The 26,231-nt window shown below is 41.0% G+C and overlaps 1 protein-coding gene and 1 long non-coding RNA gene across 8 annotated transcripts in view; one reads left to right on the top strand and one right to left on the bottom strand.

Annotated features, from left to right (window-relative positions):
* The window catches only part of LOC146657742 (rho guanine nucleotide exchange factor 28-like), a 47,705-nt gene that overhangs the window by 3,555 nt on the left and 17,919 nt on the right, over window positions 1–26,231 (bottom strand). For 2 of the 7 annotated variants that reach the window (XM_085426047.1, XM_085426048.1), the window contains 28 exons: window positions 20,651–20,772; window positions 20,081–20,463; window positions 18,178–18,352; window positions 17,658–17,769; window positions 17,372–17,452; window positions 16,534–16,576; window positions 13,964–14,053; window positions 13,255–13,378; window positions 12,255–12,399; window positions 11,938–11,993; window positions 10,621–10,678; window positions 9,958–10,096; window positions 9,211–9,341; window positions 8,982–9,122; window positions 8,365–8,615; window positions 8,165–8,290; window positions 7,945–8,062; window positions 7,357–7,611; window positions 7,190–7,266; window positions 6,898–7,076; window positions 6,702–6,799; window positions 6,373–6,570; window positions 5,956–6,087; window positions 5,670–5,803; window positions 5,531–5,578; window positions 4,321–4,425; window positions 1,042–1,206; window positions 131–382 (listed from right to left, as the gene is read on the bottom strand). In XM_085426047.1, the coding sequence (XP_085282173.1) occupies window positions 131–382; window positions 1,042–1,206; window positions 4,321–4,425; window positions 5,531–5,578; window positions 5,670–5,803; window positions 5,956–6,087; window positions 6,373–6,570; window positions 6,702–6,799; window positions 6,898–7,076; window positions 7,190–7,266; window positions 7,357–7,611; window positions 7,945–8,062; window positions 8,165–8,290; window positions 8,365–8,615; window positions 8,982–9,122; window positions 9,211–9,341; window positions 9,958–10,096; window positions 10,621–10,678; window positions 11,938–11,993; window positions 12,255–12,399; window positions 13,255–13,378; window positions 13,964–14,053; window positions 16,534–16,576; window positions 17,372–17,452; window positions 17,658–17,769; window positions 18,178–18,352; window positions 20,081–20,463; window positions 20,651–20,772 (3,938 nt within the window). Of the gene's footprint in view, window positions 1–130; window positions 383–1,041; window positions 1,207–4,320; window positions 4,426–5,530; window positions 5,579–5,669; window positions 5,804–5,955; window positions 6,088–6,372; window positions 6,571–6,701; window positions 6,800–6,897; window positions 7,077–7,189; window positions 7,267–7,356; window positions 7,612–7,944; window positions 8,063–8,164; window positions 8,291–8,364; window positions 8,616–8,981; window positions 9,123–9,210; window positions 9,342–9,957; window positions 10,097–10,620; window positions 10,679–11,937; window positions 11,994–12,254; window positions 12,400–13,254; window positions 13,379–13,963; window positions 14,054–16,533; window positions 16,577–17,371; window positions 17,453–17,657; window positions 17,770–18,177; window positions 18,353–20,080; window positions 20,464–20,650; window positions 20,773–25,272; window positions 25,551–26,231 lie in introns of those variants that run through there. The other 5 variants (XM_085426053.1, XM_085426049.1, XM_085426051.1 and 2 more) reach the window with 5 other exon arrangements.
* Window positions 2,201–5,949, top strand: LOC146657743 (uncharacterized). The gene is made up of 3 exons (XR_014914095.1): window positions 2,201–3,073; window positions 5,537–5,594; window positions 5,706–5,949. It is a non-coding gene; the product is annotated as an uncharacterized LOC146657743 (long non-coding RNA).

Here is a 26,231-nt window from a genome sequence, read left to right as displayed (position 1 = left end):
TTTTTTCTATCGTTCCTAGTTTTGTTTTCATTTATTTATGTATTTATCTATTTTGTTACTTGAATCTTTCTGTACTTTTATCCCCTGCATTAATGCACTTTCTTGTATCATCTTCCGCTTCCTGAATTACCTTGTATTCACCCAGTGGAATCATAACAGGCAGGCTGCTCTGGCGGCTATGTCTCCAGCTCTGGAGCAGTCTCTGTTGCGCTTCGATCTTCTCCTTCTCCCTCTCTACACTCCTCTGACCCTCCCTCAGTCTGTCCAGATTTTGCTGGTACTCCAGCAGCTGGGCCTCCAGCTCCTCACGCTCACAGCGCAGCCGCTCAGCTTCCAGAAGACACTGCTGCTCCCGCTGCTCCAGCAAAGTCTCCTGTTCACTCTGTAAGCATGCAAGGCTTATTATTCTACTGTTGTAACAGACTTCATACATTGCTTAGGTCTAAAGATTAATACTATATTTGAAACTTAAGCACTTTAACCACAACTTGGGTTTTAAGTTGAGGTTTTGAAAGCAGGTAACAGCCTTTTTGACCTGTTCCATATTAGCACTTAGTAAAATATAACCATGGCAACAGCAGCACAGGAAATTGAATAAGATAATAGAAAATGGCAGATGCACATGCAGCTATGAAAATGAGGTTACAACACATGTTTAAAAATATCTTATCTTGAAAAAGAAATTCACAGGTCACACATTTTGATCGTATATGACATGTTTCCGGTTTTTGTTACTGAAATTTGAAGTAATTATAGAAAATGTAAAATGTATTTTATTTATCAAGAGTCTAGTGTCTCATCTAGCACTGCAGTTTGCTTTTGTTTGCTTTAATTAAATGTGATCTATTTATAACCTGGTAAAGATCAAAGAAATGGGCGTAGACCAATGACTGTTTTCTGCAGTCATTGGCGTAGACTCATAACTAAACCGAGCTTTTTTGTGCCAGACCAAACTATTATGAAACAAAGACAGAGAGACCAGAAAGACAAGTGACTGAGAAACATAAAATCACTTTTAAAGAACACGAGCATGAAGCTAACCTGTTGTTTCTCTCTGGCCAGACATTCTTTGTCCCAACGTTGTTGCTCTTGTTTCAGCTTCACCTGGAGTTTCTGCACCTCATCCACCTCTTCTTTCTTCCTCTCTAAACCCTTCTTTTCCACTTCCTCTTTTTTCTTCTCAATACTCCTCTGCTTCTCCTGCTCCTGGACAACAATATATGTGTTGACATACAGTGGGGCAAAAAAGTATTTAGTCAGCCACCGATTGTGCAAGTTCCCCCACTTAAAATGATGACAGAGGTCAGTAATTTGCACCAGAGGTACACTTCAACTGTGAGAGACAGAATGTGAAAAAAAAATCCATGAATCCACATGGTAGGATTTGTAAAGAATTTATTCGTAAATTAGGGTGGAAAATAAGTATTTGGTCACCTCAAACAAGGAAAATCTCTGGCTCTCACAGACCTGTAACGTCTTCTGTAAGAAGCTTTTCTGTCCCCCACTCGTTACCTGTATGAATGGCACCTGTTTGAACTCATCATCTGTATAAAAGACACCTGTCCACAGCCTCAAACAGTCAGACTCCAAACGCCGCCATGGCCAAGACGAAAGAGCTTTCGAAGGACACCAGGAAAAGTATTGTAGACCTGCACCAGACTGGGAAGAGTGAATCTACAATAGGCAAGCAGCTTGGTGTGAAAAAAATCAACTGTGGGAGCAATCATCAGAAAATGGAAGACATACAAGACCACTGATAATCTCCCTCGATCTGGGGCTCCACGCAAGATCTCATCCCGTGGGGTCAAAATGATCATGAGAACGGTGAGCAAAGATCCCAGAACCACACGGGGGGACCTGGTGAATGACCTGCAGAGAGCTGGGACCAAAGTAACAAAGGTCACCATCAGTAACACACTACAACGGCAGGGAATCAAATCCCGCAGTGCCAGACGTGTTCCGCTGCTGAAGCCAGTGCATGTCCAGGCCCGTCTGAAGTTTGCCAGAGAGCACATGGATGATACAGCAGAGGATTGGGAGAATGTCATGTGGTCAGATGAAACCAAAGTAGAACTTTTTGATATAAACTCAACTCGTCGTGTTTGGAGGAAGAAGAATACTGAGTTGCATCCCAAGAACACCATACCTACTGTGAAGCATGGGGGTGGAAACATCATGCTATGGGGCTGTTTTTCTGCCAAGGGGACAGGACGACTGATCCGTGTTAAGGACAGAATGAATGGGGCCATGTATCGTGAGATTTTGAGCCAAAACCTCCTTCCATCAGTGAGAACTTTGAAGATGAAACGAGGCTGGGTCTTCCAACATGACAATGATCCAAAACACACCGCCCGGGCAACAAAGGAGTGGCTCCGTAAGAAGCATTTGAAAGTCCTGGAGTGGCCTAGCCAGTCTCCAGACCTCAACCCCATAGAAAATCTGTGGCGGGAGTTGAAAGTCCGTGTTGCTCGGCAACAGCCCCAAAACATCACTGCTCTCAAGAAGATCTGCATGGAGGAATGGGCCAAAATACCAGCTACTGTGTGTGCAAACCTGGTAAAGACCTATAGTAAACGTTTGACCTCTGTTATTGCCAACAAAGGTTATGTTACAAAGTATTGAGTTGTATTTTTGTTATTGACCAAATACTTATTTTCCACCCTGATTTACGAATAAATTCTTTACAAATCCTACCATGTGAATTCATGTATTTTTTTTCCACATTCTGTCTCTCACAGTTGAAGTGTACCTCTGGTGCAAATTAGAGATGGACCGATCCGATATTACGTATCGGTATCGGTCCGATACTGACCTAAATTACTGGATCGGATATCGGAGAAAAATAAAAAATGTAATCCGATCCATTAAATATCACGAAAGCACCTCACAAAACTTGCAACACGCCGTAACTCGCCTCAGAACGACGTTAGCACGTCGGAGCAGTATGCATCACGTGATAGAGCAGCTGTGGCATGCGGGACCTGTCGGTGGTCTGGATAGCATGTGGAGCTTCGCTAGCAACCTGGCATTTCATCTCCGACAAAGTTATCCCCGAGAGAAGTAAAGCAAGTGTGTAAGTCCATCTCTGAATGTTTGTAAAGCATTCCCACGTTAAGCTTAACGAGCGACTGCCTCTCGCTCTCCGGCTGCTACTTCAATCGTGAAACTGCTAATGATCAGCTGATCGGCTTTTCTGTGGCGAGTCCGTCTCTCTTGTTTGTTTTTGGTCCACTTTGCACCAGAAAGAGGAAACCAGCGGCTGAACAACAGCAGCACGTTTAAGCTTGATAAGCTGTTGTTAGAATTTATTTAATATTACTTTCTACACCAGGATCTTTTTCTACGTAGCTGACGGCTGGTAACTGTGCAGGGGCGGATCTAGCAAAGTTTAGCCAGGGGGGCCGATAGGGCATTAACAGGGAAAAGGGGGCACAAAGACATACTTTTCTTTCTTATTCTCATTTAAAATGTCTAGCTTTTAATAAATAATTATCTGACACCCAAAGTTTTAATTTGATGTAAAATGAATAGAAGTCAATTACTGTATATAGTAACTATTAAGTCTAATATATATATACCCTAGTAAGCTATAGTACTTTTTACTTTGGGAAGGTACCATCTGTGCAGTCTGCAATTTTGTTGAAGAAAGATGTTGAATCTATTTAATATTTCTTGAAAAATAATTGATTTCTGTGCATTTTTTTTCACACTGCATCAAATTAAGGTTGATTACGTCGATTAAGCATCATGAGGTGGAGCGTGAGGGGTGGTTCCCTATTTTTTATTTATTTATTTTTGTTGTTGCTGGGAGTTGGAACCCTATTAGTTAGGTTGCTTAATATTTACGCTAAGTACTCTTTAAAATACCAGAATAGGGAGGATGGTGTAGGTTTAAGTTTATTAGATTGATCAGTATTGCTGAACTATGAAATATTTTTTTTGTATACAGGTATAACAGAATAGCTTTAGTGTAGTTGTTGTTTTAAATTTGAGTATGAACTTGCAGACTTGCAAAATGCAGCAAGATATTTTAAAAAACAGTTTTGTTGATTAAAAAACACTATATCGGATTCATATCGGTATCGGCAGATATCCAAATTTATGATATTGGTATCGGTATCGGACATAAAAAAGTGGTATCGTGCCATCTCTAGTGCAAATTACTGACCTCTGTCATCATTTTAGGTGGGGGAACTTGCACAATCGGTGGCTGACTAAATACTTTTTTGCCCCACTGTAACTCTAAAATCTCAGCTTCCTCAAAACGTGTAAGGTTTTACATTGAGAAAATGCTTTCAGTGGGTATGATGTGACTGATACCAGGCTGCTTTGAAGGGAGGCGAGGGTTCGGAGCTGAGGTCCTTCTCCCTCCTGAAGAAGGAGCTGGTGGACTTCATAGCAGCTGTCCTGGAATGTCACAGCTGCCTGCAAACATAAGGAGACAACTAATCACACTCCAGTTACTAAATGTAACATAAGCATCATCATACAGTCCTGATGAAAAGTTTAAGACCACTTAAAAAATGGCAAAAAAATCATATTTGCATGGTTGGATCTTAACAAGGTTCCAAGTAGCGCTTAAACATGCAAAAACAAGAGATGGGTGTGAGACAAAGCATTTTTATGAGCATGCGATTTATTAAAAAGAACGCTTAAACTCAAACAGGCTTTACAGCTTTACAGAGGTAGGACCACGCCTCTACCTCAGATGCCGTCTCACGGTTATGGGGCTGGAGTCGGCACCAGGAATGGGCTTAATTTCAAGGATTGTCCAGTGTCTTGACGGACAGCCAATTGGATCCTCCAGCTCAGTGCTGGTGAAATTTTTGGGGGGTCTTCCACTTGACTTTTTTGTACCATAACCCTCATTTAAAAAATTCCACATGACTGTCTTACTCCGTCCCACCTCAGTAGCAATGGACCCCGCTTTTGCAGTTCAATAACCCAACCACATTCAAAAAGGGAATCTTTTTTGCCTTTGCAAACAAACGTCACGACAGTGTGACTACCTGGCAGAATTTGGCCTTTAAAAGTCATGTGGTCCTAAAACTTTGATCAGCTGTAAAACAGCCTGTTTCAGTTTAAGCATCGTTTTCAATAAATTGCATGCTCGAAAAAGTGTTTTGTCTCACTCTCATTTCTTCTTGTTGCACGTTCAAGCTCAACTTGGAACCTTGTTAAGATTCAACCATGCAAAATATGAATTTCTGCAATTTTTCAAGTGGTGTTAAACTTTTGATCGGGACTATATTAAGGCTATTAAGGCTTTATTAGATGCACAGTCTTTGAAATCCCTTATCTATATCTATCTACAACCTTTTAAATACCTCTTTATTTTAGAGTCTGAAAATGTAAGTTATGGCAGATTACAAATTCACTATTTAGCAAAAGAAACCAGTAAAAGTTCCTAAGAGATTTATTTCTCACTGAGTTAACATGTAACAAGTATTTTAGCTGAACTGTTTTATTCTTATATCACATAAAACATATAGTCTTTCAATCAGTTAGGTAAAATATTTGTTCTTCTCACCTGTAGACTGTATAGAAGTTGGGTCAGGCTCTGGACACTCTCTGCCACCTACAGAAAACAATGGGTCAGTACAGTGAAACAGTAATGTATATTAATCCATCAACAAACACTGTTCATGGGGGGACTAAAGAGGTTGAACCTTCACCAGTGTCCCTTTGTTCTCTCCTTTTCTCAGCTCAACAGCGGAGCTCCACAACGAATTGTCCATCCCGGCTAATTCACTGTCAGATCCAAGAGAGGTGGAGCTCATGCTTAGCGTGCTCAGATAATCCGCTGTAGGGACAAGGGAAGGAGATGTGACAGCTTGCATATATGCAATGTGGTCAAGAAATTACAGTAGACATTGCAGTAGACACTGACACATCAGCTGCAGTGTGACACATATCCCAGAAAATGTAATGCTGCAGTGTCTGCCAGTGACTCACGCTCAGACGGAGACTCCTGAATGCTGCTGCCGTGGCTGTTATAACTGCAGCACTCAGGGCCTCGGACAGGAGAGCTCTGACTCTGCACAGCGATGCCCTCACGAGCCTGGAGAATGGTGATCAGGTTTTCAGCTGGAGGAAAGGCAAATTTTGATCAAAACTTAATGTTTTGCAACACTTTTATTTCAATTTATTTGTTGTTTCCTACATTAGCGTGCAATATATAGACTTTTTTATAATTTGCTAATTTATTCAAGTTTGTAATACTAATTAATATACTTGTTAAAACGAATATTTTCGTTATAAGAAATCAACTAAACTTATATTGCTACATTAAAATATTATTTCCCAAGAACATTTCTTTATTTAGAATCCCCTCCAAAATCAAAAATTGCTGCCACACTCGACCTTTTATACCTTCTCTGAGTGCAGCTGTGAGCAGTGAAGAGGCCTGTCTTGGTGTCTCACTGTCGGTGTATGGTACTGATTCTACCAGCAGGTGGCGATGTGGTACAGGTTCTGGTGACTGGAGGGTTAATTCTGTAAGCTCAGCATAAAGCTGTAACTTCTCCTCCAGGCTGTTGCAGATTCGTTGGTCTTGACCCAACAGCGTTTCTACACAAAATGAACGAAAAGATTACGAGGAATGGGTCTTGTTATGCTTCATAACTGCACAAACTCTCTGTGATATGAACAAATAAACTCTAAAGTAATCTTCTGGTCTCAAACACACTTTCCTTTTTTACCTTGGAACTTGGTGATCTTCTGAATTCTCATTTCTGCAGCTTGCCTGGCTTCCTCGGTCTCAGCACTTCGCTCATCTTCCTCCTCTTCCTCAGGGCAGCTAGTAATTTGTGACAATCGTTAACACACATTAACCGGACCTACACATGGCGTCTAAGCTGCACAAACACCCTAGGTTTGACTTGTGCTTACATGTACCTCTCTACAGCTTGTCGAATGTGTCTCATCCATGCATTCCTCTCCTCTCTGCTGGTGGTATGAACTTCATACATCTCTGGCCCCGCTGAGGATGCAGAGATGAGAAACATCCCTCTCTCTTCATTGGCAACTTCTCTGACGATGAGCTTTTGTAGAGGGATTACTGGAGGCTTCTGGTCCTGTAGGTTGAACCAGATTGGTTAATAGACAGAGACACATGGACAGACAGTTTAATCTAGTTTCTTTGATTTAAAAGATTTCTTTTTTTTCAGGGGGAGGGGTTGATATTTACCACAGCAGCAAATATGAAGCGCTGATCTTTCTCTTGCAGGAAAACTAGAATGTCAGTGAGCAAAAGAGCCAACGTATCTGAAAAGAGAAGTGTGGACACAAATAGTTTGATTGTCTAAAACCTAAATAAACAACACATCATAGATCCCGATATGATTTCATATCCACCTTTCAGACGTCCTGTGGCTGTTTTCCAGTAGACCAGCCCTTTGTGCTGCAGATCCCTATGTTTGCTGTGCAGGTCCTGTTTGCGAAACACCTTGCCATTCTTAAGCTTGGCAAAGCTTTTGTTCTCCAGCCGGGCCAGCACTTCCTGAAGCTCCTGAAACTTCTCATATTTATTTACAGTCAGGTCCACTGCTGCAACAACATCACGGATCTGAGCCAGGGCAGTTGACAGGTCAGAGTGTTCTATACTTCCCTCTACGAACAGAAACAATAGCCAGAGGTCATATGAATAATCCAATTTGGAAAACAGCTTTTCAATAATGCAGCTTTTTGTTACGATCTCTTAACTGATAACAGACAAATAAGCAGCATTAAAATGTATTAAAAAAGATTTCCGTTTTAGGTCTTTAAATCAATAATTTTTTAAGAAGTGGTTTAAAATGCTAAACTTTTAGGCCAACATTTTGTTATGCAATCACTAAAACTTCCTCTTGCTTTTCATTTGTTCTTCTCCTTTCAACAAATATGCAACAGACTTAACATTTGCATATCTGCAGTTTTGCACAAGTCACAGTAGAGTAGACCCACCCTTGGTATAATGTAATATCCTCTCCAGCAGCACTGGGTACTTGGTGATGCGCTGAGTTACAAGCAGGATAAATTCTGGGACCTCTCTTCGTCTGACCAGCGAGTTATTGCTCTGTTGCTGTGAGAGACAAAGAATTTTAGCTGCTCAAAATATTTGACTGTAATATAACTAATTGAAAAAAAAAAAAAAAAAACAGTGGATCTGGATTCAGGGGCTTACCCTGACAAAGTTTTGAAGTTTCTTGTTCTGTTGCTGTAGCTCTTTGAAGACGTTGACAGCTTCGATGTGGTGACTGCAGAACTCTCCATACAAGTTTTTCATCTTCTCAGCATTTTCATCTGAGAACTGAGAGAGACTAGATGCTGAGCACAGACGTCCATCTGAGTATATTTATTTTACATAACTAAATATCAACTAACCTGCTGAAGCAGTATATCTCCAATCCTGTGGATGATGTAATTTTGGGAGTTCTCTGTTTGGGTTTCAGCCTGTCTGCGTTCCTGCAGAGCTCTGAAGAGGTTCCTGTGGAAGACCAGCAGGGGATCCAAACAGGGGAAAATCCGGGCCACACAGTCCCAATCCAGCTGCAGCTCCTCCAGCATGCCTCTCCTGAACACCTCCGACATGACCGTTAGGGTCTGGATATGGTGCAGCTCGGTCTGCATCAGCTCTGAAAGAGAACAGCCGAACTGGGTAAGGGATACTGAAATATCTGGCAGGGTTTATGTTTCAAACTGTAGATGCAATGTTTAGTTTGGCAAAGGTTTCTCACAGGCTGAAAATAAACCATCTGCGCTTCACAGGATTTTGATATGTTAACACACAAAGGTTGACAACACTGGTGGTACAAGTAATAATGAAACACATTTCTTTGGAAACTGCAAAAAAAGTTAGCTTTTCACTCAGCCCACAGAATCCAACATAATCAGCTATATGATTACAGATGCTGGTTGTACAGTATACAGTGCTTTTATATAAAATATTAAAACAGTATTGTTAATTTATTGTTAATTCCAGGCCGGCTGGATTTTCTCACCATAAATAACATCCTGGCGTTTGATTGTGTGTCTGTCGTGTTGCCTACAAAATTCGGCAGTGACTGCAAGACTCCATGACTCTGCTTCAAGTCCCAGCAGGTCAGCGGACAGGTCGCCCAGTAAAGGAGCATCAACAGTATCTACATGAATGAAAGTGATGAATAGCGTCTTATTTCTGGATCACTATTACAACTGATGCATGTACCAAGCCTCTCTGTTCTTCCTCACCTTGTGTGGTGATTGGCAGGTCGATGGCTGGGGGAGTCGTTGTGACTGGTGTCCCGTCATCAGACAGTGAGCTAATAGTGCAAGTTGGAGCAGCACACTCAGAGTCCGCACCTGCTGAGTCGCTCAGCCGTCTGAGGGAAAGAGAGCCAGGTCAGAAGAGCCTGTGTGAAAATCTAGGTTTCATTTATTTTTAGGCATACTAAAATAGAGTCTGCTTTTTGGAAGTCTCAATTGTGTCCATCCATCCGCTTCCGTTTATCCTTTTCAGGGTCGCGGGGGGCACTGGAGCCTATCCCAGCTGTCGTAGGGCACAGAAGAATACATTTTTTTTAATTTCCAAATGTTTTTTCTACTCCTGGATCTGTGTGACATCAACATGAGGGAGTATCCCCAATGTGGTCATCTCAGATAGACAGCTCTGACTGGGAGTACAGAAACCCCATCAACCTGTTGTTCAGACCTGTTTGTCAGGGCCAGCCAATCAGAAGAAAACTGGCTTAAAGGGAGGGGAAGCTACGATGGCTTGTTTCATACAGTGGATGAACTATGGACGAACCTATAAATCATGGAAAACATCTCTAAAAGAATATGAGAGTAAAAACATGGAGCTGGAAATAAGCATAATAGGTCACATTTAAAAGTAAACAAATTGAATTAAAAGACAAAATGAATGCAGTTCATTCATTCTTAATGCTTTTTTCATACCGGTGGTAATATTTTTCTTTTCCCAGATCATAACCAGCCTACCTGCTGTCTGCAGAGATAGAGAGGCTTTTAGTAAGCGGTGCGACTGTTTCTCTTTTTTCTCTGTTCATTGTTGGAAGCGAAGAGGACGGGCAGGAAGAAGAAGAGAAAATGGAGGATGGTGGGTTTTCTTTGACAGGGTCTAAAAAGGAAGATCAAAAGGAGGAGAAATACGTCATACACTGGAAGCTTTCCCACTCTAAAAATAAATATTGCGTGTTTGTTTAGTATTCAGATGTTTTGTTTATATCTATGTAGTCACTGCTATAAAATTTACAGGATCATTAAACTGTTATAATCTTTCACTGTTTAACTGCAGTTTGATTACAGTTGTGACAATACATTGCAGATGTTGACACCTCTGTCTAATACCAAGCACTCAAAGAAGACAGAAAGCTTAAACTGAAGAAATAAAATGATCATGTTAGTGCAAATAGAGCACTCAACCCGTGTTCTCATGCACACGTAAACACAATCCAGACCAGATCCCCCACTGAGGTAGATTAAAATTTAACTTTTTCTTTTTTTTAAACAGGAAAGAAAAACAACAGAAGAGGAATGACGAGGGGTGAAGAGCAATGGCTTACTTATCTACTACAGGACAAGGGAGGACAGGTGAAAACTAAATGAATCAAAGACAAAGGGAGGAGCAGTGGGGGCACTCACTCTGCGGGAGAGAAAAGGCCTTGTTCTTCATCAGCAATGCATTCCTGTCTTGCAGTTTCTGGAAAGATATAATCATATCGCCACCAAAAGTTGTAAATCTGAGTGTTTTTGCTTTGAATAACAGGAGGATGTGGTTGTAATCACAACAAATTTAGTCAAAACTGGAATCAGTTAAAGAGAAACATGCTGGGAGATATTGTACTTATGCATGACTAATTTGTGATATCAACACATTCCCGGAGTTCCTTTGTCACCATGTCCAGGAATTTACTCTTCCTGTGGAAAAAAGTACCCACTTTCACTCTGCTCGTCTTTACTAAAGTAACTGACTACTTTTTCTTTGTTTTCCTTCTTTTCTTGCATTTTGCCCTCTTTAGACAACAAAAACAGGGGTGATAAGAGACACAGGAAAACACAAAGGGAATGATTAAAACTAGATAACTAGCTACAACACAGTAACAGACTGAGTGACAGATTTCTGGTTTAGCTAGCATGTACTTAAATGCAATCTGTGGATTTTGGGTCCAAATAGTGCTACACAACAATGTTTTTAGGAGTGTTTGTGTGCACATGTGGGCAGTGGTTTGACACCATTCTGCTAGCTGACATTGAACACAGATGTAAATAATGAACGCAAAACAACCAGTATAAACACGTGTTTTACATACCAAACGTGTTTGCTAGATGTAAAAGTAAATGAATGTGTTGTTTAATGCATAGGGCATAAAATCTCTTTCTACAGCATTGTGGTCTGTTCAGGTAATAAAGGATCACTACAGTGATGGATAGTTTACAAGTTAACATCTGCAGCAGAAGAAAAGCTGTACTTACAATCCAGAGTGTAGGTCAAGCTTTAGTAATGTCAGAGCCTACAGTTTCCATAACACCATCTATAACATAACAAACCTTTTCGTTCTCATCTATTTATACAGGCTGACTAGTGCTAACTGAAAGTGCCTGACCTATTTTTGTAAAACTGACCTCATCCCTGGCTGACTGTGTAAGCCATACAGAAACGGACAAAGACTTTGTCCCCAAGAAGTCAGCTGACAAATGAAAACATGCGACATTAAAAATAAAAAAAAAAAAGAGGTAGGACTTTATATTCTGCCAAATATAAAATAACAACATTGTTAACTATGTTAAAACAGCACATCAAACATGAAGCAGTCTGTCACCAGCAGCTGTTTCTTTTTCTTTTTTTTACATTTGTGAAGCTCTCTGGCTTGACTTTTTTCTTTTGTAAAACTATTTTTAAATCAATAATCTTGCTTATTTGCTCTGAGCGCAAACGAGGTGCATTGTGTTAATGATTACCTTTGCACAGGCTGCAACAGACTCCCGACAGTTCTTATGAACATTCAGTAAACAGTCTGCAGACAAGCACATATAAAATGTCAGTTAATTCCATGAACTGAGTTATTACAACATATGTGAATCCAGTATCCAGATGGCAGACAAACTGTTGTTTGTCACTAGAAATGTTGACTTTATGAAAGAAAAAAAAAATGACTTCATGTCTTATACTGAACAAAACATCACAGCAGCACGTGCAAAGAGATTTAAACAAATCCAAAACAGTTCAGCCACCACAGGACATAAAACAACATCAGCACTGACAGTGTAATACTTACTGGAGCACTGCAACAGCTCCTTCCCAGAAACAGACTTATCACAGGCCACACAAAGAGCAGGACCAGATGGAGACACAGGAACAAACTGATGACCATTAGGAGTGACTGACTTCTCCTTTCCCTCCTTCACCTCTTTACCCTTCACCTGAGAGGCAAATGATAGATATTTTTTAAATGTGCTCATTCAGCTGACAGTTATTGCAGATAATGCCATAATAACATGCAAAGCAGGAGAGTAGAAATAATATGACTCATTGCAGCAGGCAAAAAAGAGGCTTAAAGCGGCCATCTTCTTGCTGAAAAACACCTGTTAAAGTGAAGTTAGTTGAGATAAAGGGGCCTCTGAGTGAGCCTTTTTGTTTACTTTGTTAAGGTCCATTGGGACTGCTGCTGTTATGGTGCTTTATCATTAGGGGGCACTGGGATGGAGGGGAGGGGGGTGTCCTCAGTGTATGCTGCGATAGAAGAATGTTTATTATCTTTTGAAACTTTGCAAGGAGGTCTAGAAAATGTGTTTGTTTTCTGAGTCTTCATGTGCATTGTGTTTCCGTAAATATAGGGAAACACTGTCGTTAAAAACATGCACATCCTTAAAGACACGCACATATGTTCACAAGATTAGGAGTGCAGCACAGAATGTGTTTTGGTTCCCCATGCTGTGTGTGTGTGGAGCGGGGGTCTACATGTTATGTAAGAGAATATTTTCACTGTGTCTTGTTGCTAAGACCTGAAGAGAGAGAGAATTTTCTGCTTCACCAAATAAAGACTTGTGCTCAGACAATGGCCCCCCCAGCACAAGAATTCCGACCTGGCATGTCTGAGATGTGGTAAACTTTTACTGCACTGCTTTTAGAAGCCTTTAAGCCGTGTGTGTGTGTGTGTGTGTGTGTGTGTGTGTTTTTTTTTATCGTAACCTTTAACTGTAGGCATTTTTAATGACATTTGAGTAGATCTGAAATCACAGCCAGCATGAATTAGAAAGTCCACTGCACTGTCTCACCTTAGTCTTGCTGCGAGTGCTCGACATCCTGCTCTTGAGGAAGCTGAAGGTCCGGCTGACTTTGTACTTCTCTGACTCGACCTTAGATGGGATTATGTATTTATCCCAGTCCTCATCCTCGATCCTGTTTTAGTGTAAATGCTTTAGTCAGAGGTCATTACAACTCCTCACTGCAGTACTACCATCCAACATGCACACACTAACAAAAAGACATCATAATTTTAGTAGTTTAATAGACTAAAGAGAGCATAATAAGGTACACTGGTATCATGCCGGAATGAAAGAATGTCCAGACAGTCTTCCAGGACCCCTAGTCTACGGATTATTACTCTTCACAACATGCTCGGCATGCTTGGAAGTCACTATGGACTCTAGTGCATGCTATTTATAGTATGACCTTGCCAAAATGCAATTAATACGTGTCATCTATTTTCAGCGAGTTATGCTAGTTACATTGGGCATTCTAGGTGAAAGGCAACAATGACAGAACGTAAAAACAAACAACCATGCATTATCACATCAAACCTACAGCAGCCACCCGTCATAAGAAGTGTTAATATAATCTGCTTCTGCAGATTCCTACATCATCAGATGCAGCTGGGAAAAAACCTACATGGTTAATGGATGAGCTTGGGAACGGTCGCACAGCGGGGTTAAAATGACTTAAGCCACACATGCACATGTGAGGCCATTTAGGTGAATAACATACTCTTTGAGGAACTCTGTGAGGGTGAGGTGTTCGAGTGGTGCGCTGCTCTCCTCCTCTGCTGACTGGGCCCGCTTACGGAAACCCAAAACCCTGCATGGATATAAAGCACCTCAGGCCAAGTTGTTGTGTCTCTTCTCATCAGGTAACTCAAAATGCCAATAATATTCTAAAGTCTACAAGTCATTCCTAGAACAGTGTGGGAATGGAAAATTAAGATAATTACAGGTTTTGCAATGAAGAGTTACACTGGTGTTTGTATTATCTGCTATTTTTAGTTGAACATTTAAATATTAACCAGCGCTTTTTGGGCAGTGGTAGTTAAATCAGATGGATTCTGATATCGTAAAGGACAAAAACAGTTGGTGAGTCTAATCAGGTTGGTGTGGTTATATAAATGTAATTTATCCTAATACAATAATCTAACGGTGTAATATAATTTGATTGCCTAATATGATCTTCTACAGTGTTTCCTCTGTTAGCAATGGTTGTTAGAAAACAAAATATATTAGCACATGATGAATTTATGAGGCAATGAGATGAAATCGATGATAAAATGGATATGGATAGAAGCATTTCTTAAATGAAATCAAAACAAGCAATGTTACTACAGTGGTCCCCAACCTTTTTTCTGCCCTGTCAGATGGACACAAGAGCCCCTCATCAGCACCACGTATAAATGTGTTCATTTGACCTCAGTTTAACCTGGACCAGGACTACTTTTAGCTTATCAATTACCCTAACCCCATTCAGCTTCCATTCAGGCATACATAAGCCAGGGACATTTTCTATCACATGGGATCACGAGGACTAGTAGGCTAGATTAGCAAACTATCTCAACCATTTTTCCATAACTACCGGCGTACCATTTCAACTATTTACTTTAAATAGCAGCTACTTCATTTAACTGCTATCCATTATGTTTAGTGACCAGTTTCAAATGTTTATTCATTGTGTTTATTTATCCAAGAGCCTATCTTATAATCTCGGCTATTTATTTAAACTGTTAGCAAACAATTTATATAGCTGACAACACTTTTAGCTAATAATTTTCAACCCTTTATTCATAATTTTAGCTCACTTTTTCATCTGCTTTCTAGTTATGTTTAGATATCATTTTGGGCTTTTTAGCTACTGATTTAAACTGTAACAGCCATATTTTCAGCTACCTGTTTTAAAATCAAGCTACAGTCACGTCAAAAAGAAGGTTTCCAAACAAGTCTATGCAGAATACTGAGTGCGAGTACATCCTTGCAAGAATTTGAAGTGAAAAAGTCCAGTTAATTTTTTTCCCCAAACTCCTTAGACTATATCCTTAATACTTCCATAGAAATTAAGAAGAAGCAGCAGCCATGTGCAGCTACTTATGATCAAATAGTGCAGGACCTGGTTGGACTGATCATCAGCAAGTGTGACCATCTCTATAAAAGAAGTTTTGTCAGGTGTCTCACAACACAATGTCACAATCTTCAGCAAATTCTCCCCAAAGTCAGGCTGTGCAATGATCAGAGAAACTAAAAACCCAAATTATACATTTTAAAGTGACAGTACTTTTGCGTGGGAACTAATTATTTGTGCAGGGTAACAGTTTCCACACAAATATTAGTAAATGAGACCCATTGATTCCAAGCAGAGCAGCTAATATACAAAAAGGATTGCTGAAAAGGAAAAGAATCAAGGTGTTGCAACGGCCCTGTCAAAGTCCAGACTTCAACCCCAAAGAAATGCTGAAGTGGAACCTTAAGAAAACTGTGCATAAACAAATAACTGCAAACTTCAATAGGTCAAGATTCCTCTGCAACAATGCGAAAAACTGCTAAAGTCATAGAGAAAATTATCACTTCAAGTTACTGCTGCTAAAGAATGCACATGGGATGTACTCCGTTTTCCAGAAGACTGCATAGTCTTTTTCACATGACTGTACTTTAACCACTTTTCACTTCTTGTTGAGATAAATGATTAAAATCTATTTTAATCAGTTCTGCATGTATTTTGGCTCTGCATGCTGTTTAGCTTTGATTAGCTACCCCGGGAAGCACTTGTACACAATGGTTGGGAATCCCTGCGTTACAGAGCAGGAATGTTAAGCAAATGTTAATTCATAGTAACTGTTAAAATCTCTATCCAAGATAAATACTACAGTATGTGCATGCTTCCCTTTCAACATCACTGATGTGGCCTAGAATTTTGCAAAATGTTTGTGAGGTCTGACATACAAGAAAGCCCCGAGTTTTACTGTTTGCTCAGGGTTATTTTGAGGTTGTAATCAGAGAATATGCTGGCCCCAGCCTCACAACAGGAAGCATGTCACATCCTGTGCACTTAGACACCAACCACAGGTTTAAATCTAGGAAAACACACACACACACACACACACACACACACACACACACACACACACACACACACACACACACACACACACACACACACACACACACACAGACCCCCATGTAAACCAATCACTAATCACTGGTCAGCACTGTTGCCTAAAAAGGGAGGAACCTCTGAGCAGGACCCTACACAGTTGAGTGGTTCTTGCCTGAGCTCATGAAATGACACACTGGCTTTACCTCTTTTCTCTGGGCGTCTCAGTCAAGTTGAATGTTCTCTGCTCTGTAATCGACAACAAGGACAAGCATATCAGTATGCCAGACATAGATGTCAATACGGTGCATAGATCCAAAGTGAATCAGCAGAGAGGGTTAAAAAATCTTCCCCATTTAAAATTGAGTCAGAAACTAATATAGAGATCATGGAAAGAGTCTGGAGCCAGCAAACCCCTACAGAGAAAGAACAAACACAGCAGCAAGTCTTGCCTCGAAAAACCAGATGATAGCAACGATGGAAAAAGGAAAAAAAACAAAGAGGAGAAACGCAACATGTACCCAAATGGAAGAATAACAAAAGCTTCAGGACAGGAACAATTCTGCTATTAGATGATCTAAAGGAGATCTTCATTCTTCCAATGCCCCAGTCCTCTTTTGCTCAGTCATTTTTTCTATAAGGCAGGAGAACTACTATTTTATTACAAAAAAAAATCTTAATTAGTTTTAGAGAAAACTGTGCATGTAAGTGTACCAAAAATTAAATCCCACAGAAGATGCAGAGCTGCACAATTTATGCAACAATGACAAACATGTTTTTTGTTTGTGTGAAAATATCTGGAAAAATCCTTTTACAACACAAAGTGTAGTAAAATGATTTTGCTTCTCACGAGTTCCTATTGCAGATTTTTCAGCTTTGCATAAATATACTTTTTACAGTGTGTCATAAAAAAGTTTATAGATACCAGATATGAATTTTAATTGTGCAGCCCTGCCCCATGGTTCACCAGAAAGAGACTGAAATGCTTTTTTCCGACCAGCCCGTAGTATTCAAGCTGTTGCTCGACGTCTTTCTTGTACTTACTAACTTGGTTGAGACGAGATAGGGATTTAGAAAGAGATAAAGCCTGAAGTAGAGAACGACCGCTGCTGTTGAATGCTCCATCTACACAGGATAAAGCATGACCTTTATTTACAAACACCCTCACAAGCAGATCTATTCTGAAGCAAAGCTGACACAGATATACTTCATGGAGCTTCAGCTGATTTCTGACACCTGTCTGGTCTTCCCACTGTTGAACATGTGGCACATTTGTCCATTCAGCTGCCTCTTGGGAACTATCGGGGCAAAGGGGGCAAAGTTCACTCACCTTCTTCCAAATCAGTGATTGTTGCATCGCGGTTTAGCAGTGGCCGTGACGGCTTTGCTTTAGGGGAGGAGTAGGAGTAGGAGCGAAGACGGACCTCAGCCTCCTCTGGGCTCTAGGTGAGAAAACAAATCACAACAGTAATTAGAAGTTCACAGATTCAATCCTGTGAACAGCAAAATCAGAGTGCATCAGAAACCTGCAGGACAAACAGACCAATAGACTCTGCCCTTTCGTCCATGTTATTGAGCTGTTTATAGTCTGGGCTTATTTACTAAAGATTGTAAGGCAAAGCTGTCTCTTTTGTAATGCTTAGCATACACTGTATGACATGGGTTTTTCATTTTTTCCTACTGAAAAATTGATGATTAATTAAAAAAAACAGAAGACAATCAAGGAAAATATTCAAATGGAACAAAAACTGTGTCGAGGATATTATGGTGACTTAATAAGACACATTTTTAATTCATAGTTTATACAAGCTTATGATAATGTTTTGTGAACCAGAAGGGAAGGGGTATACCTTGGTTGATTTGTGCGTGATGTCGGATTGCGCACGACTGAAATCTGGAGAAGCGTCAAAAGAGTCTCTCTCTTCTCCTGAGCTAGAGCGCAGAGTGGACTGTTGCCTTATAGATGAGGATGGGTAGGAATGTCCCAGTATGTCCTCCTCTCCACTGTCACACTCTAGACTAGGGCTGTGCACAATCATACACACACACGGATTTAAACACACACGTGTCTAGGTTAAGGTCCTGTCATTCGCTAAAAGTGACTGACTGTTAATACTTTACTCCACATTATGTTAAGAACAAAATAAAACTGGCTATAAAGATTTACTTAAAAATCCTACTGACAGTGTAACTCTTGGCATCACACATTCACATTTGCAGAATATAGTTGGAGACAAACTGTATTCCGACACCTATCATAAACCAGAAAAATGTGCAGAACCATAACAACACCTATTCTGATTGAAATACTAATAATAAAGTGTGCAAGGACCATAACATCACCAGCTGCTCAGAAGCTCAAGTAGGAAGGGCAAGTTTTAATTCTAAACTGCAGCATTCCACAAAATAACACACTGGATCCTGATGAGCTGTAATATTTTGCAGATGGACCTCATGACCTGTGAATCAGCCCATCAACCATTGATTTTCTACCACTTATCCAGGGATGGGTTGCAGGGCAGCGGCTTAAGCAGTGAAGCCCAGCGCTCCCTTTCCCCAACCATCTCCTACAGCTCTCATCCACAGAAACCCAAGGAGTGTTCCCAGGCCAGCCAAGAGACATAATCTCTGCAGCGTGTCCTGAGTCTACCTTGGGGCTTCATTTCAGTACGACATGCCTGGAACACCTCATCCTAATCAGACGTGGAGGACTAGTGGTTCTACTCTGATTCCCTGCCAAATGACTGAACTTCTCACCCTATCTCTAAGGCTCGAGCCACTCTTCACAAAAAAATCATTACAGACACAAGAAAACCTGTATCTGGATTCTCATTCTTCCATTCCAAGAGACCTTCAATTCCCACCTCCAGCATTCCGAGGGAAGTGGGGATATTGAGTCTGAATGAAGGAGTCCTTTACTTTTATGGCGCTGCTGTTTATGGCATCCGCAGACTTAGTTAGCTTGTGGGATGCCGGAGGCAGCTGACAGGTAGGTGGCAGTAGGTGAAGAAAAATTTGGGTGCGGGAGGAGTCCATTATGTTCAAATCAAACATTGATGTTGACAGTTCTTTTGCCAGACTCTGCATTGCTAAGAAAAATGAAGCAATGTTCAGCAACTTCAGCATGCTTCCTGCCGCTTTCCACACCTTCACTTAAAACAATGCAGGGGAAAAAAATTATCTTGCTGAAATTCCAAGCAAACTGGAGTCTGCTGTCTTTGTATGGATTAAATGGAAGACTGCTTATCATCCAAGTCAACAAAACCCCACAACACACTTCACAACACACAGTCTGTTTGACCTGCTCCCTTCAGGTAGGAGGCTCCGGTCTATTCGCACCAGAACCTCTCGCCATAAGAACAGTTTCTTCCCCTCTGCTGTTGGACACATGAACAATAACCGTATGACTGTTCCCACCACTAACACATGACCCTATGCTGTGTTCACTGCATCATTCCATGTTTGGCACTGATCACCACCTGCACTCATGTATATATCGATCTACTTAGCACTTTTAATTCTTATTCTTATCTTTATTTTCATGTCTATTTTAGCGTAATTTATGACAGTATGTCTGCACTGAAGCACTGCAGCAATTTCCTAATGTTGTAAACCTGCCCAACATTTGGCAATAAAACCCTTTCTGATTCTGATTCTGATCTGATTCTGAAGTGGGTCAGAGTGATCTTTAACATAATCTCAATAGAAGAAATAGTCTAAACCTTTTCAAGAATAACTGCAATTGTGTCCTACCTCAGGCCTCGGCTTGCCTCTGTGAAGCTGCATCCTCTACGACTCAAAGAAGGAGAGCGTGGCAAGCCTGTCTGCGGCTGACGCTTGTGTGCTTCCTCAAACAAACGGAGGGCGGAAGCCAGGGGCGAGGAAGGAAAAGATGGGGAGGAAGCGAAAGGACAGGGGGGGGAGACAAGAGGGGACTGCTCTCTGTGGTTCTCCAGGCCAGAACCTTGGATTCCCCTCAGCCTGTTGTGGGGTGACGATAGGCACCGGCTCTGGGAGCAGTTCCCTGAATTAGGGGGAGTCACAGAGAACGAATCCCAGCTGGAGCTGTCAGCATGAGATGCAGGGCTGACCTCCTCTTCCCCTGGAGAGCGGTATTTAATGTCAGCATCGTCCACCTGGAAAAGAAAAGTGAGAATGCAATGAGACCCCAAACTGTTCCACCAGATGATTTGCAGCTCATCCAGTGAAACGATTCACATCTTATGAGCAAAGTCTGTTGTTCATGCGCTGTTCTAAATTATATCCCTGTCGTAAACTGCATTTTACCTAATGACACTGTATAGAAAAACTTGAGCAACTCACCTGATCCACCAGCATGGCGTTGGCATACACTTGGTCTTTGCCGTGTATCATCGCTGACAGTCTGGCAGCTGCAGCCAGTGTTGGAGACGAGGCCTGGCTCTCCCTTATGGACTGGCTTTTCTCTACAGAGAGAGAAGAATGCACAGAGAGCCGGGATTTTTCAATATTACATTTAGTTTCCACAGCAACACCAAATAACTTCTCACAAACACGGGAAGTGACATAGACATCCTGGGCAGTTGCTTGTCATTGTTCAGGACTAAGAGTCTCTATATGCGTTTGTGTGTGTATGAGTGTGTGCATGTGTGTGTGTGCCTCTATCTGAATGGCTCTTTGCACACACGCGTGAAAGGGCGTGCACGGAGTCGAGAGTACACATCTGTAGGCTTGTTTCTTCTCCACCCTGCCTTCGATGCAGTGGGTGAGTGGAAATAACTCCTGGTGAGCACACAGTAGCATTGAGAGGAATCCTTTCAACACAGAAGAGCCACTGTGAGCAGCAGCCTGGTTTTACTGTTAAACGGGGAAAAACACTCCTGCTCTCAAAACACGCAAAGCTCCCTCTGGGATGTTGCTCTGTATAAAGCACACACACTCTCCACAACTCAGTTTCTTATGAAGTATTTCAGGTTTGAAAATAACCGATTCACATAAACAAAGAAGGTAAAAGTTACCAGTAATACTACACATAACAATAAACCTTTGGTAAGACACTAATGGGCATATTATCTTTTAAGAAAGTTTAAATGCTCTATACAAACTAGTTCTTTACTAATAACAACAACAATAAAATAGTCATTATTTATAGAGTACTATTAAAATGCAACTTAAAATGATACTGGCAGCAAAATAAACACATAGGTCATAAAATCATAATTTTTTACACACAAAAAAAAATGTATATAAAATGGTTAGCATCAGATAAAAATGCTCAAAAGCTATAAAACAGCTAGAAATCAGGTGAGACTGAATAGTCAGCTGCTGCTTTTAATGTGAAAAATAACCACAGTAACAATTATTTTCAAACTTACTTGCGAATTCTGACTGCTCATAAAAAATCTCTATTAAACACTAACCAGGTACACTGACTTTACTTTTTTTAATATAGTTTTTTTTACTGCTACTAGATAACCATCAGCAAAATGTGTGTTTCTGCCAGTGTTAGGTAATATTACTTTTAAAAGTAAAATGCTTAACAAGCTACAAGATTATTGTTTTACTTTCTGTTAACTTCCTCAAAGTGAAGGTTTCTCTTTTCTATGCCATCTCGCTAGGTGAACTACACATGTGCACAAGTAGCAGGAACAGGACAAAAAGAGCACAAATGTTTCAGCGATTGCCTTTTTTGATTTCAAAGCATCAAAGTGAAAATGGGACGTACAGTAAAATGATTGGTTAATCGCCAAAGTAAGTCAATTTATGATTACTTGAACTGCGAAACTACCACCATTACATTACATTACTTGTTAACAAAAGAAAAAAAGTCATCAGTCTGAAGAAAGAAAACTTGTAGAGGAATTTACATTAAGCTGAAGATTCAACAGAAAAATCTAATCACACCAGCAGCTGGTGCATTTCTGGTCGTAGTAACCAGAAGAGGAGGTCTCATTAGCACAGTTACATTATTAAGCTAATAATGACATTCTCACCTTGCCGTGACCGAGCTTTGCCTCCAACAGTGTCTTTGGCACTGCTGTTTTAAATCTCAGCTCATCAAGCAGTTATTAAAGCAAGACTCAACATTCTTCTTTTAAAGTAAATCAATAGTTTATCCATTGTGTCCAAGCTGCCAGCACTGCAGAATAATAATAAAAAAGGCATTCAGCAACTGTAACAGTGAATAAATCAAAGAAGAAACTGGCTGTGCTTCCTATATGCTGCAAGTTAGATAAATATGAGAGGCAAGAGGGAGCTGAGCTAACACTGATGAGGACACCAGATGATTCCCATTACATCCATGTTAAACATAAACGAATTAACCGAAGTTTAAGTACTGCAGCATATACAGAGACGACTGCACATCACTCCAGGACAGCCAAAGTTTTTATATCTCTCAGCGAAATTCTTACATTTTTACAACCTGATTCTCCATTGTTAAAAATGTCTGGATTCTCTTAGTTTCACCTGAAGAGATTATACTGTATATGAACCTCAAACCAAATTCACTGTACCTGCGCAAAGTCACATAAAACTTTCTGCTATGTAGAAAAGGATTCGTTTTAGTCCAACATCAAATCCACAGAATGGGGTTAGATTCTGGATGTGGGTCAAACTGCTGTTTGAAAGCAGATATAATTTCATATAAACCTACTTTAGGGACTTGACAGACAGACCTAATAGTTCAGGCTCTGGGCAGGGTCCAAAGCCACAGCTGGCTGCTGTGGCCTCAATCATTCACACACCTCTGACCCATAAATTCTGGCTCAGTGAACATTACTGTCGGGCAGTGTGATCTGTGTTTAACATTAGTTAACTGGGGGAATAACAGAAGCAGGGTGTTCATATTGCCAACAAGTTACAAAAGCAAAAAGTAATTCGTCCTGCTGGAAAAGCTGTCTTTATTCCCGAGGCAGAGTAAGCAGTCAATCAGCTGTGACTTGAAAGGGGATTGTTTTTTTAAAGAAAAGCAGAGCAGTATGCGGATCTATTTATGTAGGATTTCTGCTCGCTAAAAGTAAAGCTGAAGTGATGTGATATTCAGAGCATGTCCCTTAGTGAGAAGCAACCGTATACAGTAGCAATGCCTAAAGTAGCAGCAGCGAGAAAAACAGAGACCGAGAGAGACTCTATAGCAAAACAGACAAAGACAGCAGTCAGTGCCAGGTTTCCAGACCAGGGCAGTTAAACACAGAGAGTGACCCTTCAACCCATGCACACCCCTGGGAGAGGGAGACCGAGGTAGGCAGGATGAAGAGGAGGGGGAGGCAGCGCAGCCACAAGGCTTCTTTCTCAAGGTTCACTCCTTTTAGAAGCTGTAGGGCAAAACATAAAATGCAAGATAAACATACAATAACAATGATTAATCGTATAAACACCTAGGCTTGCTTATTATAATTATAAATGGATTATTTGTTCATGCTGTTCCTTCTTTTATGATGTAACTTGCTTTACAAGGACCACACTAAACAGCTGTCACTTTGATGAGAGCTGAAAGTAAAATAACAAGCCAAGTCTCAAAGAATCACAACAGGAGGTCTTATTACCTTATAAAAATAGGGGAGGCATTTATTTAACTTTAGTGTTCGGGACTTTTAAATCATTAGAACAATTGTCCACCAACATCCACAAAACCACTCTGAGTTATGACACCTGTGGTCAAACATCCCAATCCAAGCATCACAGGCCCATTGTATTTACAGGAAAAGGTGAAGCCAGAACGAGCCGTGCAACTCTCAGAGCAAAGAAATAAACGTCTGTCTGTGCGCACCTGAAATCACATTTCACTTTGCAGGTGTATTGTTAGACCAGAAAAAAAAGAAAGTCGAAATCGAGTAGAAGCAGTTCAGTTCAAAAAGTTGATGCAGTGCCACCGTTTCTGTTCCTCATTGAGAGAGCATGGGCCAGCAGTGTGTATAAAGCTAGCCTGTGTCAATCACAATTACAAAGCAATAACATAGATAATCTTGCAGAGGTTTATGGTGAAAGATGAGGAAAAGACAACTGGAGCTGAGCCATGACACAGCCGTGGCAGTAACATAATCTTTCCCCGTGTCTGTCTCTCTGATCCTAACTCCCTCTCTCTTTCTCGCTTCTCCCAACAAACACAGAATCACTTGTACATAAGCAACGGACTGTTTAACCACTCTGGTTTAATCATGCACTATTTTTAGCATTTAATTTAACTCTCCCATGACTAACAATGAAATAACAAATTTTTATGCCAGGATGAAGTATTAACCAGATTTTGGTTCCGTGCCTGATAATAAACCAATACTCAATTCAATCACAGTCACTCTTTCACTGACACCTAAACAACCAATTAGAGCTATCAAGTGCAGTTCCCTGAGGCTAGGGATATGACCGCACATATTAAACAGTGGGCCTCCCATTTGCACTGCAACCTAGCAGTCACATGAGGCCACGACTTCTCAGCAGGGTTTAGATGCACACAACAGTTTGAAGATGGCGAAAGCCCCAAACCACTCAATCAGCCTCGAGTGGACATCTGACATTCCCCAACATACTGTCAGGTATCAGGTTACATCACTGGTAAACATGCAGTTAGCTCTTTCTGACAGACTCGGTACTGCAGTGGATGTCTGTGAGTAAGAGTGTGTAATGGGAAAAGTCTAATTTTAACTTTATTGTTCCACAGTGAATGGTGAAACATGCCTGCCAACAGGGCATTTAGAAGTTAAGTCCTGAGTTTGCCAGAAGAGCTGCCTAATCTGTGTTTAAAAAGTTAACATTTTTCACTTAAAAATGATTCCACATGTTTTTCCAAATCTTTTTTGTGTCTGTCAAACACTGCAGACATCAACATGTCAGAAATGTGTTTTAAGGACGTCAATGACAGTGAAGTGAAAAGTGAATTAAGATTTGTGGACACTCGCAGAACTATACCTGTCAAAGCGACAGAATAGCAAAACTACTTTTAAATATGGTTTTTAATGCTGCGTTACCTTTTTTCCCCATCTTCCGGCGCATCCTCATCTTGGGAAAAGAAGGCCAGGAGTAGTTGAAAGGGCAGTCGGAATCAGAGTCCATGAGTTACGATCTTATAGAAAATCTTCATCCGAACAGTTCGATGTGTGTGATGAATAAATGAGCAGTTACGTCTATTCCCACATGGCTGAACAGACTGCGGACTAGCTGTAGCACTCACTCTCCTTTTTTTTCCCGGAGCCCTGCTGCAGACACTCTGACACTTCAGGAGTGAGCCAGCATGTTCCCCTCTGTCTCCCCCAACCACCCCTCCCCCTAAACTACTCCCCTTCCCCCTCCACAGCTCTCAACCAACTGTCCAGCAGAGCCGGGGCTGAACTCTTTCTTTTTGAGTTTCCTCTCTGTCTGCTCTTCTTACATCTGAGCAAACTTTTAGGTAACTAAGTCAGTCTCTGCCTTCTTTGCTCATATACCACACACGGTCATGAGAAAGAGGGAGCGAGATATACACATGCTGACAGCAACAGAGGGAGGAGGGTATTGACAGCTGAAAGGAGGGACTGAGGAAGGGAGAGAAACAGTCAAATATAGGAATGACTTTAGAACCGGCAGCGAAGAGAAACATGAAGCCAGACTGCTTATTGAAAGTGAGTCTCAGACATGATAGAAATCATTAACCCTGTGAGTCCATAACTGTCTCGGAGAGATACCAGGCTGCATAGCTGAACACTACCCAGTTAAAAGCACTGGCAATTCATCCCAAATATGCCTAATGCCATCTGAAGAGAGTCCTTCTCAATCACTCCATTCTCTCGTTCTCTATATTTTAGCATGTCAAAGCCCAGCTGAGAGGGGAGGAGGGACTGCCAGGTTAGCAGCTTCTCCATGGAGACAGCACAGAGAGCTGCTGCTGTTTTCTTCATCCATGTTTCCTCCTCTTGCCAAACTGCAGGAGTACAGTGCTCCAATTGCATCA

This window comes from Rhamphochromis longiceps, linkage group LG12 (assembly GCF_057381845.1).
Source record: "Rhamphochromis longiceps isolate RC_006_pf linkage group LG12, R_longiceps_female_GT1.1, whole genome shotgun sequence".
NCBI classification, from domain to species: domain Eukaryota; kingdom Metazoa; phylum Chordata; class Actinopteri; order Cichliformes; family Cichlidae; genus Rhamphochromis; species Rhamphochromis longiceps.
This window is presented reverse-complemented; position numbering and strand designations above follow the sequence as displayed.